We start from the raw sequence: 22,505 nt of genomic DNA on the forward strand, positions 1-22,505 counted from the left end.
TGTATGAGATGCACTGACGCATTGCAGCACATGGTTGGGATCGAAGTCGAAGTGCATTTCAATGAACATGACAAAGGGGTTTTAGTTTTTGCCTGAGCACCAGTCCACCTATGGTGTTTTATTCTTCTCACTCACACTTTGCTGTCAATGAATCACAAATCCAACATTGGGGCATTGGGTATCTCTTTTTCAGGTCAAAAGGCCAGCATAAATATATAGTCTCCAGACATAGTGCAATAGAGTAATGCAATAACTAACAATCATATACTACATCAATCACACATTCAATAATATTAAGTCTATTTATTACTCCCTATAATTTTTTATATGCACATGTTGATAGAATAACTACATCAAAAATGTACAAAACCAAAGTGGATAAGAGAATCTTTAAACTCTCTAGAATCGCTAGTGTAAGGGTCAAAAACACCCAAAGAGGGAACTGTGATGGAAGTAATTGATTTACACAATTAATTTCTAAAAGATGGGAAAAAAAATCCACAATAGGAAGATCAAATAGTAAGATAAAGATAGATGTAGACTAAATCAAGCTTTCATATATGAAGGAACAATGTTCCTGAGATACATGAGAAGGATTTAAAGGGTAAAAACTTAGGTAAGAAATCTCATTAATGCGGAGGTGACTGTTTCATTGGGTTTAGCATTTTTTTCGTCGTGTCCCTTGAGAGAAAGGTGGAAAGAGGATGGTAATGTCTAAGGAAAGAAGCTGTTATCCAAGATACCTTGATGACCTCAAGAAGAAGGTTCAAGGAGGTTACCTTGGTTATGATCCATGGTTGTGAATCTAATTGGTTTCTATTAGTTAGTCTGACGTTCCATCTGCAATCATACCTTAGGCCGAGCACACTCCTCGAATTTACCCCTCAAGCTTTTCCCCTAGAGTTAAGTCAAAGTCCCAACCCACCCCACAACTACCATAGATTTGTAACAAAATAAAGAAATATTATTAGAAACTAGAATAAGAGAAGTCCACAAGTTCCAATAACATTGAGAATGGAGTGTGTGTGAGAGAGGAAAATTAGTTACACTCTTCCCTTGCAACCCTCTCTCCATATTGGCCCAAACAGCCAATTGCCACACACATTCGGGTCACACCTTAGACAAAAATAAAATAAAATGGTGTATATATACAAGTGAGAGAGTATTAGTGTCTTGGTTTTAATGGGCCAACCCAATACTTCAGCAAGTAGAGGATTGGGCTTTTTATTTTGAGAACTAAAATTGCAAACTCATCTAATTAATCTAATTGAAGGTTGTCTATAGTTAAATAAAAATTCATACTATTAATTATAAGGTGCACTAAAATGACTCAATATTTACAATGTAGTAATCGCTATCTATTATATTATTTTTTTTATGAGAAAAGATCGCCATCTATTATTGTGTCACTAAAATACACTCCAACTAATCCATGTTTTATTAAATACATAAGACAATGACAATGTTAGCCCACGACATAAAAAAACACTAAGACATTTGTCAACTTTCATAACACTGATGTGAAACGGATCTAGAGCTTAGAGTTTGCTGTAATGTTTACCAAACAATGAATGCCGCCCTTCAGCAATAATCTCCCCTGTAGTTTTGTTCCTTATAACCACGACTGTTCCAAAGTAACCACCTCTCTGTCCTAAAGCCCTTGAGGTAATTTCCAACTCATCCTGCAATTTGCCATATAGGGAGATCAATTGCAAAAACACAAATCTCAAGCCAAAGGCTGCGAAAATGCTCCCAATGTGAACTAAAAGCCTTACTATTTACTTTTTTTTAGTTTTTTCTCTTCCAAGTTCCAACACTAGAAGAGCCCATAGGATTGTCAAATTATTCAATTTGTCCTTCATATTGAAAGGTAGAATACTTGAGAATTGAATGTTCAGCACCTAGGGACCATATTCTACACCAAAATTTTAATTTTTAAGAACATGCTTAAATGTTGAGACAGTGTCCAGTGCATCAATGCACTTAACATGTTAGGATATGGACACGTGTCCATATCTTAATATGTTTAGTACACTGATGCTTGCACACAAGCCGTTTCCATGCTTGAATGCATATTTGAGGCAATGTATATATATGTTGGCTCATTAACATTGTTATTGTCTGGTTTTCTCACGATTGTTCACCAAATTGTAAGAAAAGCTAGAGATTGTTTTATGACAACACATGCACAGTCTAATTAAAAGATATATAAATCAACCAAATACATGTTAAACACTGGAAGATGTTTTAAAATGAAGGCTAGCTTACATCAGGCCTCGCAGTTGAAAGAAATGAGATCGATATGTCCACTGAAACATTCATGGGGAGACCCTCTACATGGACTATACAACCGCCAGCTATATCTACAATATTTGCAATTGCACCTGAAGCCAACTTTCCGGTCCTATCCTGCAAATACCAATCCCATACAAAAAAATTTTCATTTTTTATTTTATTTTTTTTTTGGGAAATTTTTTTTATTGATTCTAATCGTTTAAAATGGTAAAAAAATGTTTAATTACCATTTTGGTCTCTAGCATATGGGTTTAGTAAATGTTTAGTTCCTAATCTTGTGATATTATGTCAAACTAGTCTCAACTATTAGATTGTAGAAGAAAAATATTGACGTGACTAATAGTAATATTAATTTTGATCCAACGTAGAATGTCATGTAGTGCCCACGCCACCTTATGGCCACGGTGGTCATCTTGACTTGAAAAAAAAAATTATATATAATAATTTAAAATTTTATGTTTATTTACCTTTAAAACAAATTTTGGGATCACCCTGAATTTTTTTTATGCCAATAAAATTAAATTTTGGCCCATAATTTGAGCAACTTAACAATATATTGGGATCTTTCAAGCAAAAAGGAAAAACTAAAATAAAAATTGAACTAAAATCTAAAGAAAAAAAATTATAATCAAACTACTACAGGTTGGGTAGTAGCTTGATTACTTTGACTAAGCACACTGCCCAATACAACACAATTTTCAACTTTTTATTATTTTTTATTACAGTATTATTTTTCCTCACCAAAAACATATTACTTACTTCTCATTTTTAATTATTTTTTTATTTATTATTAACCACACGTCTTCTGTCTCTTCGATTTTTACACTTCATGCTTTTAAATTTTATCACAGCTTCATCTACACTTTTATATCTACATTTTGCTTTCCTCTTTGTTCGTAACTTCTGTGTCTTTTACCAGTATCAGTGCGACAGTGCCTCTTCTCAAGTTTTGAGTCTCAAATTTCTCAATACGATTTTTTTTTTTTAGCTGTACAGGTACCTTTTTCATTTCTTTTCCTTTCATCTTTTTTTTTTCTTTCTTTTATGGTTTTTTAGTTTCCAGAATGCAAATTTGTTTTAGTTTTAAGAACAATCTTTTTTAAGCACAAACTTCATGCTGGCCGAATCTTGAATTTCGGTTGGTATTTACTGAAACACTCTGAAACGCCCAAAATAGACCGGAATGACCCAAAAAAAATTTCTGAAGTGGAATAGGATGGGTTACTGTTCTGGTTTGTTTACTAGCACGGTATTTTCCGACTGTTATGGCTGGAACGGAATAGAATTAATAACATTGAATCAAACCTAATTATTTAAATGCTAAAAAGAAATAAGATTGTGTAATTTATGCTTTTTAAGGAATACCCTAAACAAAATTCCTGAAACCACCACGGATGTCATGTGGCCTTAATTTAAAAATAAAAATAAAAAGAATTGGATGACATGTGGCATTCATATATTTATTTATTTTTAGAAAATGAAAACCTATTTAAAATAACTCACTGAAATTAGGATCTCAAAAAAATTGACAAGACCACAAAAAAACACTTTAAATTTCTTCCATCCTAAGACCTAAGTTTCATTTCTTTCCCTCTTTTTTGTATCGATTTATCTTGTCGAGTAACAATAGAGGAAAGAAAAAATCACTCATCCAATGGTTTTTTTAGTAAAATCTATAATTTATATTCAAACTCTCTGTTAGAATCTTGCTACATCATATTTTCTTTAAATAATAGACTATAAAATTTCATATACAAAGAAAATAATAATATGTGCATAATACTAGAATATATAGTTTCATATATATATATATATATATATATATATATATATATATATATAATCATTATAAATATCTATTAATAATTAACATTATTATCAAATTCATATTTAGGCAAAAAAATAAAAGAAAAAAAAATCATATTACGTTAAACTTTTCAATGTATTACACATGTTACTGACAAGAAATTATCAAAAACAAAGTGTTGAAAAAAAAAATAGTCCAAGAAAAAGGTTTGTCTTCAATCACCAATAGGAAAATAACATGTATTCTGTCTTATGTAATGCACATAACTCACTTGATTAGTTGGGTTAAGTGAGTCATGAATGCATATGACAATAACTAATGTCTTCTTCTCATTGGTAGTAGGAGCCAAACTTTGTCTGTCCAAGGAATGAAGGTCAAAATCAACAATAGGGAAAGTCAAAATTTGAAATTGCTCCAAAGAACAACTAGTACTTGAAATACCAACTACATATCAAATTGCACATAACTCACTTGACTAGTTAGGTTAATTGAGTCATTAATGCATATGACAATAACTAATGTCTTCTTCTCATTGGTAGTTGAAGCCAAACTTTATAACCATCACACACCCTTAGTACAATAGTCATTCTACAAGTATAAACGCTTGTGGAGTGTGGGGGGTAAGGGCTGGAGTTTAAGTCTCTAGGAGGGAGTTTTACATATAAATACACTTAAATTAGGCTAAAGTAGAATTTCTATCTTGTATAAGAAAAAAAAAATACAAATCAAATATGAATTTGATATGTGGCCGGATACAAATTCACAATGGTAAAATTTTAAGAAAGCAAAAGCTTTAGGAACTTCAGTACGGATCCCCATTTGGTCTTAACTAGAACCTAAAATAAAATAAAATAAAATTGACAATTGCAACCGCAACCGCAATCGCAATCGTGCAACACCAAAATTTCTCATCCACTTACTGCCCAAAAATCTCACTTATACAATATCCGCTCTTTGTGCTCTTTAGTTGATTCTTGGTAATTCAATCTCAAATGTTCTCTATCAATCAAGTTAGGAATTTGTTGGTTCCAAGTAGCTCAATTAGGAAAGTTTATGATGGTTGAATAAGAGATCTGAAATTCAATCCCCGCCTATACCAAAAATCGATTGGTGTCTTAATCTGATAATAAATAACACCAAAACGTTATGGACTAAAAAGTATCACACATTTGAAATATTAGGGACCATTTTGACACATAACAAAAACATTAGGGATCAAAATAATAATTAAACAAAAACAAAACATTTGAAAGCCTATAGTTTATAAGATATAACTCAATAGGTCCTTATTGTTCTAAAAATAACAAATTAAATACTACAGTTACAAAATTTACAAATTAACTAGAACATCTTTATGTTTGGGAAAAGTTTGACTCTAAATTTAATGTGGGTTTTAATATAGGTTGATGGGTCAATTTGTTACTCTTTTTTTTCTTTGTTTTTTTTTTTTTACTTCCAGTTTAGATTGTTATTTTTGAAACTATTTAATTTGATTTGTTACCTGTAAAATAAATTTTCACAAACTAAAAATCAGTAAAAGAACTAGAAATTAGTCATTTATAGCACTGTGAAAATTGCGCCCAAAATTTGAGTTGCTAAATCCACATCAGTGGGTGCATAGTAACATATGCCCTAAGGGATTTTTCAAAAAAAATTATCGTGTATTTGTTATTTTATTTTATTTTTTCTCTCTCCATCTCTCTCTTTCTCTCTTTCTCTCTTTCCCAACGATCACAGCAACTCAACAAAGAAGAAGATTTTCCAACCACCAACTCAGCACAACCCAACTATCACCACCGCAACCCAAACCGCCGAAAACCCCATTCCAATTCCAAATCCAAACCAAAATCAATAAAAACTAAATCCAATGAAAAACCCATTAGAAAAATCCAACAGAAACCCACATGAAAAACCCAACGGAAATTAGTGAGATCTGCGGCCAGATCTACCTTGCTGCTGCCGCCGCCGCATCTGCCTTGCTGCCATCGCCAGATCCAACCCAAATGGACTTAGATTGACATGGGTTTGTGTTGAAGTGAAGATTTTTGGTTTGTTTATGGAGTTTTCCAGTGAAGAAATGGGCGAAAGAAGAAAACTTGACCGGTGAAGAAAGATGGGAGAAAGAAGAAAAAGAAAGAAAACTCACCGTGTGTGAGAGAGAGAGAATAGTGTTCAGAAAAGAAAAGGGTGAAAGTGGGTTTTGACTCGAAGCTTGTTGAAATAATAAAAAAAAAAGAATATAACATAACAAACTGATTATAAGATTAGCAATAAAAAAACGGATTATTTAAATAAAAGCAAAAAATATAAAATGAAAGTGGTTCAGCAAAATGAGTTGAGTTGTGAGATATGATATCTTACAGTGAGGCGAGGAGGGACCCTGAAAGTACAGGACACGAAGCCGGGTTCGACCCGGTCAACCCGGATGCCTCGGACGGCAAAGTCCTCGTAGAAACTCGATTCCTGGCCGGCTCGGTGAGGATGGATGGTGAGTCGCGACACGCTCTCCGATTCTTCCGAACTCAGTTTTAGAAACTCCTTAGCCTTCTCCATCTTTATTTATTTGGTTTTTATTTTGTTTTCTGGGTTTCCAATTCCAAGCTCTCTTTCATTCTCTAGACCTCTCATTGGTACACCGCAATTAGAATCTAGGGACAGGGTCCCAGCACTGAATGATACACAAAATTGGACCGTTCTTTTGTTTTTATCCACCTAGACCTTCCGATCACGCGGGTCACTACCGTGAAAAACCTTTTTCTTTTCTTTATGGTCGTAGAGCATCTTCGACGCTTTATTTAAAAAGTAATATTTCACTTTTACCTATTTATTTTTTTAAAATACATTTTTTAATAAATTTTTTATTTTTTTATTTATTTAAATATTATTTTTTTTATTCATTTTTTATCATAATTTATTCTTCCTATATTCATTCTCAATAATTATATTTTTTAATTAAAAGTGTTATATCCACAACATTTTTCACAATACTTTTACAAGAATCACATCAAAATCTTATGTAGAAAGTTGTTACTAGTTCTAATTTGAACCTAACACTGAAATTATTTTTTTACTCAACAATATTAGCTAATAACAATCTATTACTTAAAATTTATTGTGAAAATATTATGGCAGCATTTCTTAATTGCCATTTCATTTTTTTTATATTATTTTTCCTTTCTTATTTTCTTATTTTTCTTTTTATTTTCTTGGTTTTTTCTCCACCACAGTCGTATCCCACTCTTATCTCTATCTACCCTTCTTTTTCTTTTTCTAGTTCACTCTCTCTCTCTCTCTCTCTCTCTCTCTCTCTCTCTTTACTTTTTCTATTTCTACTTGATTCTAGAACACTATCTAGCAGTGATAAGAAATAGAGAAAAAACAAGCGATTGCTTGCTCCACCGTTGATCAAAGGACACAAGTAGGCGCGGAATCGGTGTTCACTATGCCATGCCGCGCCTTCCGCTCTGCCGCCACTCGTCTTCCTCCCCAATGCAGCCTGGATGGGTCAGATGGCTTCTGTCTTCTTTTTTTTTTTTTTTTTTGCTTTTATTGTTATGATTTGATTAATTTTAAGATTGTGTTTTTGAGTTTGTATTTTGATTATGCTTAAGTTTAGAGATGTTTAAGAGAAATGATTGTTGTGTTTGTAGTCGTTGTGAATGTTTGTAGCCGTTGTGAATGTTTGTAGCCATTGTGAATATTTGTAGTTGTTGTGAGATGAGAGAGAAAGAATTGTTTTTTATTGAGTTGTATAATTTTTTTAAGTAGAAAATTTCATATGGAGTTGCTACAGTGTTTTCTATATCTAAATAAGCACTGTAGCAATTTCAAAAAAAAAAAAAAGGGAAAAGTTTTGTGTTTAGAGAGTCTGTTGGAGTGTGAACAATGGGGTTTTCTCTCCAAAAAAATAGATATAGCTAGTCTATTGGAGATGCTCTCAACGCGTCTGATTTTGATTGTGGAGGGGTAGTGTTACGTGAGTCTAACATTCAAGAAAAAGTAGTAGATTTGTGGGTTCCAGTTAGCTCAATTGGTAAAATCTTTGATAATTAAATAAGAGATTTAGGATTCAATCCCCGTTTACACTAAAAACCGATTATTATTTTGGTCTGACAATAAAAGAGCTATCACTAAGAACGAACACTATAAATTAAAACTTTATAATAAAAAAATGGCAAATTTATGTAAAAATAACTCATATCTAGTCACAATATATCATGTAAAATAATTAGATTGTGGTGCTAAAATTAGTCAAAAGTTTTAGCAAAACAACAAGAAATTGATTATCATATTATCATTGTTATTTGACAGATAAATAACGATGTTTTGTGACTCTAACTAGTACCACTAATTACTTAACATGAATGGACCTAGAACTCCTAGACTAGTAGTCTAAGTTATTTATTAATTCCTCTCGTCATTCCTTACATATCTCAAGCCAACCTGGTTGCTGCTTATTTTGAAACTGAAATTATTAGTATAGGATGCTTCATTGCGTATCCAAATTTTCTATAATACTTTTCTTACTCTATTTTATGCTCCACAAATGAAAACATAACATTTATCCAACTATTTAATAAATTTATACATTTTCTTATTTGCAATAAGACTAAACTCATTCCTCAGCTCTCTTTTCTTGTCAATTATGTCATCTCTTGCTATTCCATGTACCATAGGGTTTGACGGTGATGGTTGGCCATGATTGGAAGTGTTGATGGTGTCAACGAATTTGACACCGTTAAGGGTGGGTGATGGTGGTGAAATTGACATAAATTTAACATTTAATTAAATAGTTCAACATGTGTCATATTTTTATTTGTACCACATAAAATGGAGCAAGGAAAGTGGTACAAAAATTTGGACTCACTTCATGACATCCTAATTTGTGGGTTCAATTTCTATTTCCTAATAATCCACAAAGCTTGAGAGTTGAGACAATAGTTATAAACCAGGCCTAGTCCAATTGTTCATACCAATAACTTGTTGAATCAATACCTAAACCAATTTGGTTGTTTAGTTGGATCATTTATGCAATCGAATCGATAAAACATAGCTAGTCTTTTGCAACTCGTGCAATCCAAATAGGTTGTTCTTGTATCCAATGTCATTTATTCCATTCTGTTTTAGCCGAAATGGCCGGAATTTTTCGTGCTGGTGTGCAATCCGGAGCGTTAGTACCATCCATTCCACCTTGGGTCAAATTTTGGTCTGTTTCGGCCATTCCAGTCAATTTCAGCCAGTTTCAGGCGAAATGGGTCTATTTGGATACCGCTTATTGCTGAAAACTAAAAACCGAAAACACTGTAGCAAAATAATTTTTAAATGTGTGAATAGTGCCGTGAGACCCAATTTTAAAAGTTAAAATTGTTGAATTCCGTATTTGTGGGTCCCATAAATAGTGCACGGAACCCACTAAATAAAATGCAAACGCAAACGTATGGGTTTTTTAGTGAAATCTAAACACTCACTACATCTCAAATTAGATGTTCACAAATCCATTCACACATCTAAGGCTTCTATTTTGATAGGAGCTAAAGCTTTAAGTTCACTAGGTAATAATCACAATCCAAAAAGAAATTAAGAGGAGAGAGGAAAATAACAACAATGGCACTGTCTTCAGCAACCTTCATCTGCATACCTGATCTATGCTTTTCTGCTTTTTCCCTTTTATTTTTTTGCTTTATTTTCTTTCTTCACTGCATTGTTTCACTTGATTGTCTTCATGTTTTGTCAAATCTTCAAATTGATTGTCCTCACGTCAAACCTTCAAAGAGCTAAGGGGGTGTTTGGTTCACTCACTCAAATATACATTTTCAGTTTTTAAATAACATTATACACTTTTTTATATATTTTTTCACACACACGTATTTTTACATATGTTTTCAAATAACAAAATACATATTTTTTAATACATGTACCAAACATTCCCTAAGAGTACGAGTCTTCATGTTATTTTTGAAAAATATAATGGCTATGGTTTGGTAAAGTTCTGATTGGTTCTTGTTTTTTTTTTTTTTTTGATGGAGGGTTATTAATACCTACTGCCTACTAGAGTACATTGAATAGAGAGTCTACTTTGTGTAGGCATAGAGCTCTCTAGTTTCTTTATCACACAATTGAGTCATTAATTTATTAAAATAAATTATTAATAATTATGAAATTCTGTGAAAATTAGCTTAATTCATGCAAAAAGAATTATAAAATTATTCAGAAATTTTTTTTTTTATAAAAGTGGGATATATATATTGGTACGCAGAAACATCCTAAAATGGTACGCTAAAATTGGCCAGTATTGAAATATTTTGTTCTATTAAACAAACCGAAACAGGGTTCGAAACGGAATTAATAACATTGTTTGTATCTTTACAAATGTAATCCCTATAATGCTATATATGAAATCCAATATTCTAGCATTAAACATTTATTATGATTGTATTTGTATATGAAACTATATATTTTACTATTGGAAGAAAATATAATATACTAAGATTCTAATGGAGAGTTCAAATATAGAATAAAATTTAAATTTGATTAAAAATATATTAGAATAATGATGTGTGAAATTGTAATTTTAAGGCTTTAAAAACTTATGTGGTACAGTATTATAAGGTCAACCAAAAGTCAAATGTATATATATATATATATATATATATAGAGAGAGAGAGAGAGAGAGAGAGAGAGGTTTCTCTCCTTGAGGAAGAAAGAAGAGAGTGACCACAGAGGTGTTGGCATTGTTTAAATTTACTAAGTTATCAATTAACCGCATGACAAGTAGCGCCACAAAGGGATTACATTTGTAAAGATACAAGAACAAGTACATAGGGCAAATTTGCAAGTTCTCGTGGCAGTCATTGGTGCACAAAAAAAAGAAAAGTTGCATGGTGGCGACTTTTCCAAAATATGAAATATTACAACGAGTGTCATACAAGTCCAAAGGAAGGGGGAAAAAGATCACCTCCATTTCGAATCTTGCCCATTTCATCAATTTTTTGGTATGGATTAGATTATACAAATTTAAAAGTGTACAATTTGCCATATCATTTAAAATTTGAAAAGATGTGTCATATATTGTTACTTAGATCTAGAACATATTGGACCATAAAATGGACAGTTTTTTTGAAATAGAGAGGAAAAGTACAACCATTGACAATTGCGAATCTCAAGTATAAATAGAGGCTTCATTCTCAAGAAAGACACATCCTAGAGAACTAATCTAAACAGAGATCGTTTTAATATTTTTAGTTTCTTAGGAGGTTCTCTTAGTTTCATATAAGGCGTTCATGCCTGTAAAAACTTTCTTGTAAACTTGCTATTAAGTTTAATCAGGTTTATCTTAGTTTAATGCAAATTTTTAGTTGTTGTTGTTAGTCTTTTTAGTGTTCTTTGAGTTTGAACTGTTTAGTATTTAGTGAGTGTTAATGCTTTGAAGGCTGCTTAGATCTGCTTGTAGTCAAATTTAGTGTAATCAGGATTAACTTAACTGCTTGGGATTCAGCGACATTAGATTAGAACTGTTCCTAGAAATTGTTAACTTAGAACTTAAGTTATTTTTTAATTTTTTTGATAAACTAGAACTTAAGTTATTTGCTTCTATCTTTAGTTGTTATTTACATTTCCTCCATTCGAGCATTGAAAATCCTCTTAATTGGGACATTATTGAACCACATTTTCTTAACCCGAATTCAAATAATTCACCCTAGTCCACAGAAGGTTATTTCGAAGCTTTTCATACGGCATTCATACCACTTGTACTTCAAAAGAGTAAAAATTAAAATACTTAGAACCTCAAAGAAGTACAACCCATTGACTCCTTTAAGATAACTGGTTGCAGCACATTGTTGTGGAAGTAGAACTGCATTTCAACGAACATGACAGAGGGCAGTAGTTTTTGCATGAACAATAAACCAGCTATGATGTCTTATTCGTCTCACTCACACTTCATTATGGATTACAAATTCTAATATTGGGTATCTCTTTTTCATGTCATAAGGCCAGCCAATTTTTATATTTATCGTCTATGCAGCTTCCAATATTCAGATCTTCGCTACTATTATAAATTTATAGTCCAGATAATTAAATAATTAACAATCATATACTAAATATCAACTAAACCAGTCCAATCCCCCCTTCCCCCCCAAAAAAAAGGGTCTAAAATAGATAAAATATATCCTTCAGCTATCAGAATAGTTATTCGTCTTTCAACTGAAAAATGAAGATACATTACTCAACTACAACAAGAAAACCAGTGTCTAATGGAATTTAGAACATGCACATGTATCAACTTTCATAACACTACTGTGAATGGATCCAGAGATTAGAGTTTGCTGGCATGTTTACCAAACAATGAATGCCGACCTTCAGCAATAAGCTCCCCTGTTGCTTTGTTCTTTATAAGCACGACTGTTCCAGAGTAACCACCTTTTCGTCCTAAAACCCTTGAGGTAAGCTCTAACTCATCCTGCAATATGCCATACAGGGAGATCAATTGCAAAAGCAAATCTCAAGCCATAAGCTGCAAAGATGCACACAATATGAAACTAAAAGCCTGCTTATTTTACTCATGTGTTTTTCCTCTTCCAACAGAACATGTAACTAAAACACTAGAGGAGCCAATACGATTGCCAAATTATTCAATTTGTACTTCATAGTAATAGGTCGACTACTTGAGAATTGAATGCCAACACCTAGGGACTATATTCTAGATCAAATTTTAAGAATACTTCTAGTCAATTAAAATGCATTGCTAATATGCCAAGAGCCTTGTGACTCAGTGACATTGCCTTGCTCTCCCATGAAGAATTTAGAAAATAATGTGTAATATAAAATTTCAAGGTACAAGTTTAATAATTCATGTTAGAGGTTATTTTTTTTAACTGATTGCTCACTAAACATAATAAATCAAAAGATTGGTTCAAGACTACACATGCACAATCTAATTAAAAGACATATAAATCAACCCAAAACCATGTCAAACACTTGAAGATGTTTTAAAATGCTAGCTAGCTTACATCAAGCTTCGCGGTTGAAAGAAATGAGATTGACATGTCCACTGAAACATTCATGGGGAGACCCTCGACATGGACAACAGCACCACCAACTTCATCAACAAGGTTTGCAATTGCACCTGAAGCCAACTTTCCAGTCCTATCCTGCAAATACCAATCCCAAATAAAGAATTTTTCATTTCTAAACAAAATTTTAGAATTGGATAAATAATTAAACTCTCCATTTCCTAATAGTTTAAACTTTTAGTAAAATTCGTAATTTATCATTCCGGTGGTCATAAGTTCAACCCCGTCTCCATTCTGCGTCTTATTTAAAATTAAAAAAAATTAAAATCTCACATGTTAAACATAGTTATTGGTTAAATAATTAAATTTACCATTTTAACCGCATATGCTTTTGGACGGTGGCTAATTAATCAAAATCAGTGTAAATTGAGGCCAAAATTAGTACAAATGATTAATTTCAATAATCTAGTTTCTGATCCACAAAAAAAAAAGGGCATATTCTTATTCTCTCAGATCATAACTAAGCTCTTGAATAATCCAATTTTCCAACAAAATATAAACATATAAATGCATAACATAACACACAGATTATTTTCAATTATTTACAAACATGTAAAATGAGAAAGTCTTTCAGCAAAATTAAGCGGGTTGAGAGTTGAGATTATCTTACAGTGAGGCGACGAGGGACTTTGAAAGTACAGGACACTAAGCCGGGTTCGACTCGGTCGACTCGGATTCCTCGGAGGGCAAAGTCCTCGTAGAAACTCGGTTCGTGGCCGACTCGGTGAGGGTGGATGGGGAGTCGCGACACGCTCTCCGATTCTTCCGAACTCAGTTCCAGAAACTCTCTAGTCTTTTCCATTTTTTCAGGTTTCCAATTCTAGCTATAGCGACTGTGTCTATTCATTCTCTGTCCGACTTTTCGCGAGAAAAAGCAGATTACGATGCGAGGAGGAATTATACGGTACGGCCACTGACTTCGTGCAACCTATTACTTGAATGAAATCCAGACCGTTTAATGTACATAATACGTTGGGTCCTCAACAAATCATTTATGTACGATAGTGATTATAAGATATGCACATTATTTTTATTTTATTATATTATCAATAGTTTTGACATTTGAAGTGTTATGATTATAACTGAGTTTGGATTGCGTTTACACCCACGTTTTGTGGGTTATTATGAAAATTATGATAAGAGTATTTTTGAAAGGGTCCACATAGATAGTTTCGTGAAGATTCTGGTTATATATATATATGATATTATTCTTACCGTTACTTCGTGTGAAGTTGATAAATTCACACTAAAGGTCATGTTATTATTATCCATCCAGCATGATCATTGTGAAATTAGGTCAACCACTCGATTGCCTCTAATTGGTAGGTCGTCATCCACTCTCGAAGACAACTAATCTTAGGATGAGGTTGTTGCAAAGTGGATTTGAAAGTAATAGAAGGATAAGATAAGACATTCAACCAAAAAAAGAAAAAGTAAGCTTAAGACAATGTCTAAATTTCGTCATTTGGCATGCATAAAGCGTCTGGTGCATCATGCATGGCAAATCGCAATTAGTAAACATCAGATTATGTGATGTCATGTGTCATAGACTATAAATTACTCCTTAAAATATGCTAGTAAGTCATAATTCTTTATTGCATCCTTAAATACCCATACATAAATAAGAAGGGTCACCATTCATTTACCCTCTTAAATGAGTGCTCGAGCCTTTTTTCAGTTACTCGGTCACGAGTTGTCCGCTAGAGGGACAACCTTGCTAGGCCCAAGTTGTGTTTCGGGAGTTGCATTCGAAACTCAACATTGAGTCACGTCGCCTAATGGCTACCGGCATACTTTTAAGCTTACAAAACCATTAAAGCTAAAGTTTAAGAATCATGATAATAGTTGAATAAATATATAATATGCGTTTGATATAATAGTTTTGATTGATAGTTATTATAGTAGTTGAAATAAAGCAAGATGTAAAAGGTGAAGCAATCATATACTCAATGATGTAAATTTAAAGATATGGAAGCAGAGTCACTTATCTTTGTATGGTTTGTAACTCTAGCTATACAGCATCGGTGAGTTGATAGCATTCCAGCAGAATGACTCCAGCGGTGGAGAGGCAGTTTGTCATAATAACTTCCAAATTAAAGGGGAAAAATGGGTGCAACTGGAGGGAAATAGAGTATCTCAAGCTGTGTGTAGAGATTGGTTAAGCTTGGCTCTCTTATCATGCACTTAAATGAGTTTCCCTTTTGACAATGCTCTTTTAGTTGTTATGAAGTTATAAATAGTGTTGCATTCCATGAGAAGGGCTTTTGTATGAAGTATTTGTGCCTTTTAAGAGAAGGGCTTTGCGTAAGATAGATTTGTGCTTTCCATGAGAAGGGCTTTGATATGAGATCTTGGTGCCTATTAGGAGAAGTGCTTTAATATTAGAAGTTTATGCCTTCCATGAGATGTGCTTATAAGAGAGGTGGAGAAGAGTATTGAGATGTGTTTATGGGCAGCAAAAGAATTGGATTTCAAAGTGAGAATGGAGTTCAAAAGAGCCGTGGTGTGCTAAAAGTGTTATAACTCTTTTAAATGGCTAGTTATAACACTTTTAGCCAGGTGTCAAGTGCTGAACACATTGCTGGTGTTTTGCTGAAAATGTTTTTTTATTTTTTGGGTGTTTGTATTTTTGGTCCAAGATTCTATTACAACACATTTTTAGTAAGTAAGAGAATGATTGATTGATAGTTAATGAAGCTTTAGAGATCTAGTCAAAGTCTCATTGTGTTATGACTTAATCTTGGTGAGCAAGAAGAGTATTTAATACTCTGCTCTAGTAGCTGGTAGATGAATATTTGGTCTAATTGTGCCAGATAGCAACTGAGTATTAAAGATATCATGAATATTCTATATATTTGGAGATTAAAGATAGCCAATCAGATTAGGTCATGTGTTTAAGTTGGATTTTAGCTTAAAGTAGTAATAAGATTTATGTAGAATAATAGAATTAGGTTTCTAAATTTGTATAGGAATATCTGGAGATTTGAATGAATAATTATTTGTTCAGCATTTAGATGGCTGGAGATATTGAGTATTTGAATATTAAGTTTTAGGGAAAGAGCAATGGGGAGTTTTATCACGTTAAGTGTTATGTGATAAGAAATGTTTACCGTATGTCACTCGCTACACACGAACTCGTCAGAATTCAGGGAGTTGGAGAAGACACGCTAAGCAACATGTTTTTTTTATCAACTTTAAACCGCTAGAACTTTACTGAACATATCTCTTGGCTCTCCAAACCACGACTCCCAAAATTTTCCCAAAGAGACTCATGAGTTTGGATCATAAGCCAAAGATGAGATGACATATCTTGGGTTTTGTTGTCATTTTGCGTAAATATTGGCTTTTGTTGAAGAAGCTGCTTGTCATGGGTGTAAGAGAGGTAATATGGGTTGTGAGCTTTGATTCATTGCTTGAGCCCAATCCATATGTTGATGTTGATGATGTCGTAGGGTTATGATCCCAATTGATGAAGAGGAAATGTGGACCATGAATTTGCCTCTTAAAGTAAGGATCTTGTGGGCCATGTGAGCCCAATTCATAAGATATAACTTATTTTAGTCTTTAAAAAGATTTACCAAAAAAATCAATAATATATTGATGTAGCGTGGGTTGCCAATGAAGTAGTGCTATGTGGGGTGAAAAAAGAGTCCTCAACAATGAGTCCTAAAATAAAAGGCCTTCTATTTTTCTATTATAAAGTCAACTTGTTTCTTTCACGTGCAAAGTGTAACTCGCAAATTACTCATATATATAAGGACAAAATTTAGTTACAAAATTGAATTTAGCCTAAGGTTATAACCTTATTCAATATTATTAACATTACTATATATTTCAAAAAGTTAACTGTTGAATTACATGTTATTTATACTTTTAATATACATATTAAATTTTGTACTAATCGGATATTATTTACTATATGATTTATAAGATTATATTTTATGCATAATTTTAATTACAAAAACTTGCAATTTAAACAATTTATTGATGACATAGTTATTGATTTTCAATTTTCTAGAAATTTTGTCAGCATAGAAGATGTAATGAGAAAATGTAATCCAATGGTGGATTTGTCAAAATTCACCTCCGATAAAAATATATTGAGTAAGGTTGTAGCCTTAGGCTACAACCAATTTTGTAGATAAATTTTATCCTAAATATAAATAAGATTTTTTTTATGATAATATAAATAAGTTTTTTTTTTTGGAGAAGAAAGACAATGATTATCATTAATGAAGGCCAATAAAATCAACCTATAAAGTAGTAGTGATATCTGGTGGTACATCTTCCATCCAGATTTGGAATTGTGGGGTGGGAATTGCTCATCTCGCAAGCAAGTGAGCTACAATAGTGTCTTTTGCAATGTGGCCGAAGTTGGATAATGAGTGAGTGCCTTCTTTGAGTGCTGTTATGAGGATTTGTGAATCGCCTTCCAAGGTGACCATTCCAAAACCCGTTTCCAAAGCTAGTTCAAGATCTCATCATGCTGCTAAAGCTTCAACCTCAATAGCGGTAAACTTTGGGAAAGAGAGACCATTACCTTACCAAGCTCATCCTTAGTTATCACCCCTACACCAACACAATTTTCTGATTAGAGCACCATCGAAGTTAATCAAATAAGAATTTAAATGTGCACAAATATAACTTACAAAAGACCTTGACATTAAAGCATTTTTTGGTTTCTTTTATACATATAACTCCACCCCAAACCTACTCCCTCGGCTCGAGCTAGCGAGCCCATGGAAAACCCCCAAGCACAATTCAACCTTTTGATTGAGTTCAAATTTCACATATTCCCATATTTCATCATATTTTTTAATATCACCTATCGGATCTTTGATATGTAGACATGAACATAAGGACTGTGTGTCAATATTTATCAATCTCGTTCTCACAATTTAACCGTCTGATTGATCCCACATTTCACCACACCCTACATTTCCCTAATGATCTTCAAAAGGTGTAAATGCACTTTTAGTTCCTATATATTTTTTTAGTCCCTACATTTTAATTTTACCACTTTTAGTCTCTAAACCAATTAAAGCGTGTTATTTTCATCCTTTCCGTCAGTCAACCGACAGAAATAGCTGAGGTGGCAGCTGGAGGCATTAAAATATTATTAAAAAAACGATTTGGCATTTTTTAAATGCCAAAATTAAAAAAAAAGTACTCAATTTTAATTAAAAACAAAAAACAAAAAATTATTTTCTTTCAAACAAAAATTTTACTTTCTTTTAATTAAAATGAATTTTTTTATTCCAATCTTTTTTTTTTAGAAGATCACCACCGAATCAAACCCAAGCAAAAGAATAGAAACCCAGCAAAAGAACATTATTACTTATCATTATTATTGTTCATAAGAACATTACAACTTGTTCTTCGTATTCTTCCCAGATCAAACCTAGCAACCAACACAAATCCAGTAACCAAAAACTCAAACCTAGATCATAAAAAAAAGAAACAGAGACCAAACACAAACACAGACCTAGATCACAAATAGAGATCAAACCCAAATCACAACCCAAGCCAAAATCATCAGCGGATCCAACCACCGATCCATATTCGCAACACCCACATGCAAGCCTCCAAATTTTTCCCATTGTTTTCACGGCATTAAGACCCCATGGCCTCCATGATCAAAACCTCGAAGATCAGCCTCTTGATCTGCTCACTGCTGGTCAATATCAAGTGAGGTAGAAAGAGGTGTGAGAACCACTGATCTCGACTTCACAACCACTGATCTAGGCTCCAATACCGAATTGGTGACTGGGTTTTGTACAATGGAGCCGTAACTACACAGAAACAAAACTATGGGTTTTCTTTCTGGGGTTTCGTACACCTAATCGGCGGACCTTCTTGATGGGTTCGATGGGTCGATGGGTTTTCTTTCTTTGACGGCAACAACGACCTCATCATTGAGTCTTGAACGGGTACGACGACGGCGACCTCATCACTGAGTCTTGAACGAGATTAGAGAGAGTTTGGGCCAGTCAGAGTTTGAATCAGATCAGAGTTTGGCGGATCAGCGAAGATGAGATTTTGAGATTAGAGAGACTTTCCATCCATGGAGGGTGAGGATAAAGAGAGTTTGAGAATAGAGAGAGAAAAGGGTTTTGTTTGTTAAATGTAATTCTGAAAAAAAAAAAAAAAAAAAAAAAAAAAAAAAAAAAGATTGTAGGGACTGACGAGTGTATTGAATTTTAATTTGGGTTAGGGTTTGAGTTGGTGAACTACAATTTTAATTTGTTGTGCTCGTTTGGTGAAAATAATTTTTTTTGCTTGTTTGTTTTTTTATTTTTTTAATTAAAATTGAGTAATTATTTTTTTTTTAATTTTGGCATTTAAAAAATGCCAAATAATTTTTTAATAATATTTTAATGCCTCCGACTGCCACCTTAGCTATTTTCGTCAGTTGATTGACGGAAAGGACGAAAAATAACACGCATTAATTGGTTTAGGAACTAAAAGTGGTAAAATTAAAATGTAGGGACTAATATGGAAAAAAAAGTCAAAATGTAGGGACTAAAAATGTATATACACCTTTTCAAAATGGACGGATGTGATCTCGATTTGTGATTGGCGTGTGATCATTACATGTCACATGCTTAGAAGTTTGACCAAAGTTTAACCAATCCCGCCTAAGATTTAAACTACACCATTTCTAAGATCCAACTATTTGATCTTAATCATGTTCTGCAAGAATTAACCACTCACCATATCCCTCAAGTACGCCAATTGGATCATAAAGTCCGCATGTAAGACACCTAAACACCAAGAAACATTGATCGGACCCAATCTCACAATTTGACCATCTAATTGATTTAAAATGGACCACTTCGCCAACATGGCCTTGACTTAAAAGCATTTATTGGTATCTTTTCTTGTCACACTGTGGTACATGCACAAGTGTGCACAATTGTTCATCATTTGGCATGCATAAAGCTTCTAGTTCATGCCGTGAGGCAAACTTCTCAAATTACAAAAAACCACTAGAGTTTTGAAAGCTTAAAGCGGTTTAGCCAAAGCCTATTGAAGTGTAGCACTTTAATGATGTAATTTTATAAAAAGTAATGAAAATATGAGTTTTTTTTTTTTGTTTGTCATTTTTAACTTTGATATCAAATAAACAGAAATACAAACCACCTAAACTATAAACTAAGAACCTCTCATAATACATTTTGAAGTTTTCACATTTTATATTACATTCACATGTATATACTTAAATTATATGAGTGATTGCCTGAATTGGTTATTAGTTGCAATGTTTTTTATGCGCTGATGCATATGATGTATAAACTCTATTTAAAAATAAATTAATAAAACCTCTCATAATATATTTGAAATTGTCACATTTTATTTTATATTCACTTGTACTAACTTAAATTATATGATTGATTACTTGAATTGGTAGCCAATTGCAATTTTTTTATGTGTTGACGCATATAATGCATAAATCCATTTTAAAAAATAAATTAATAAAACTTCTCATAATAAATTTGAGATAGTCACATTTTATATTACATTCACTTGTACCAACTTAAATTATATGAGTGATTGTCTGAATTGGTTACCAATTGCAACGCTTTTAATGCGCTAATGCGTATGCTGCATAAACCCTATTTAGAATATCAATTAACAAAATCTTTCATAATACATTTGAAATTATCGCATTTTATGTTACATTCACTTTTACCAACCTGAATTATATGAGCGATTGACTGAATCAATTACTAGTTGCAATGCTTTTTATACACTGATGCGTATGTTGTACGAACCCCATTTAGAAAAATTAATTAATTAAACTTCTCATAATACATTTGAAATTGTCACATTTTATATTACATTCACCTGTACCAACTTCAATTATATGAATGATTTCCTAAATTAGTTGCTTGTTGCAATTTTATGTGGTGATGCGTATAATGCATAAACCCATTTAGAAAATAAATTAATAAAACCTCTCATAATACATTTGAAATTGTCACATTTTATATTACATTCACTTGTACCAACTTGAATTATATGAGTGATTGCCTATTGGTTGCCAGTTGCAATGCTTTTTATGCACTGACACGCATGATGCATAAACCCTATTTAGAAAATGAACTATAAAATCTCTCACAATGCATTAGAAATTGTCGCATTTTATATTACATTCACTCGTACCAACTTGAATTGTATTAGTGATTGCCTGAATTGGTTGCCAATTGCAATACTCTTTATGCGCTATCTCGTATGATGCATAAACTCGATCTTTAGAAAATAAATTAATAACGTCTTGATAGAGTTTCTATCTAATTCATTTTGTCATTTTTAAAATACTTTATCCGGTGAGTCTTCTATTATACATTAGTTGAAGTAAATCAAACTTTAGGTTACTCAAGCTAAGCTTATATTATGAGTAAACCTATTACTAAAATTAGGCAAATAACTTATGTGTTGCATAGGATGGCTGCATTTAACAAAAATATTTGTTGGCATTTTGATTTCAATATGGTGATAACTTTCAAATCAACTTTTACTTCCTATTGATATATTGCACATGGTTGATGCTTTGGGAGCGAAATGCTAGGATCATCTAAAGGGAAAATTTACACCAACCTCGCCATCAAAACCCTATAAATATACTCTTTAAGTCATTAAGAAAGGTGGAAAATTATTGAATACTCTATGGAAAATTATTGAATACTCTAGGAGTACTATAAATGCGTACTCCCCCCTTACATGAATTGTGAGTTCCACCATAAATTTAATTAGTGAGACTCACAATTATGTGAGAGGGGAGAATACGCATTTATGGTATTTTGGGAGTACTCAATTATTGAAAAAAATATTGTAAGTCCGAGGTGAAAATCCTAAGTACCCACAATAAAAGGAAGCTTCCTTTAAATGTGTGAGCAATTTTTGTACTCCAGGGAAACTATTTGTTGTACTCCCTGGAAACTTATACTGTCCCACATCGAAGAGAACTTCCTCCACTTTCTGCCTTATAAGCTTTGAAGCGAAGGAGTAGTGGTACAGTAGTGGGGGAAGTTCTCTTCGATGTGGGACAGTATAAGTTTCCAGGGAGTACAACAAATAGTTTCCCTGGAGTACAAAAATTGCTCACACATTTAGCATTGTTCTTACATTTAGGACACGCTTTGTGGAAAAGTGGGCCGTTTAGTATGTGATTTTGAGCAACAATTTTCAGTTTTTAAACAATATTACACATATTTTCACACACTTTTTCATCAACACGTATTTTTAAAAAATACAAACAACGTTATTAGAACAACATTACCGAACACTCCCTACATTTCGAAAAAAACGCAGCAAAAGTAGAAGTAGTG

General features: G+C 32.8%; 2 protein-coding genes across 2 annotated transcripts; both read right to left on the reverse strand.

Moving 5' to 3' along the window:
- Nucleotides 1–1,336: 1,336 nt before the first annotated feature.
- On the reverse strand, nt 1,337–6,860 carry LOC142606733 (uncharacterized). The gene is made up of 3 exons (XM_075778071.1): nt 6,464–6,860; nt 2,269–2,409; nt 1,337–1,682 (listed from the first exon to the last, which is right to left on the reverse strand). The coding sequence occupies exons 1-3, from the start codon at nt 6,653–6,655 to the stop codon at nt 1,539–1,541; spliced, it is 477 nt and encodes a 158-aa protein (XP_075634186.1). The 5' UTR covers nt 6,656–6,860; the 3' UTR covers nt 1,337–1,538.
- A 5,396-nt stretch (nt 6,861–12,256) lies between these two features.
- LOC142605690 (uncharacterized) lies at nt 12,257–14,155 on the reverse strand. The gene is made up of 3 exons (XM_075777119.1): nt 13,784–14,155; nt 13,111–13,251; nt 12,257–12,560 (listed from the first exon to the last, which is right to left on the reverse strand). Exons 1-3 carry the CDS (start codon nt 13,973–13,975, stop codon nt 12,417–12,419), a joined length of 477 nt encoding a protein of 158 aa, XP_075633234.1. The 5' UTR covers nt 13,976–14,155; the 3' UTR covers nt 12,257–12,416.
- Nucleotides 14,156–22,505: the final 8,350 nt, after the last annotated feature.

The sequence above is a fragment of the Castanea sativa genome, chromosome 8 (assembly GCF_040712315.1).
Source record: "Castanea sativa cultivar Marrone di Chiusa Pesio chromosome 8, ASM4071231v1".
In the NCBI taxonomy this organism is placed as follows: Eukaryota; Viridiplantae; Streptophyta; class Magnoliopsida; order Fagales; family Fagaceae; genus Castanea; species Castanea sativa.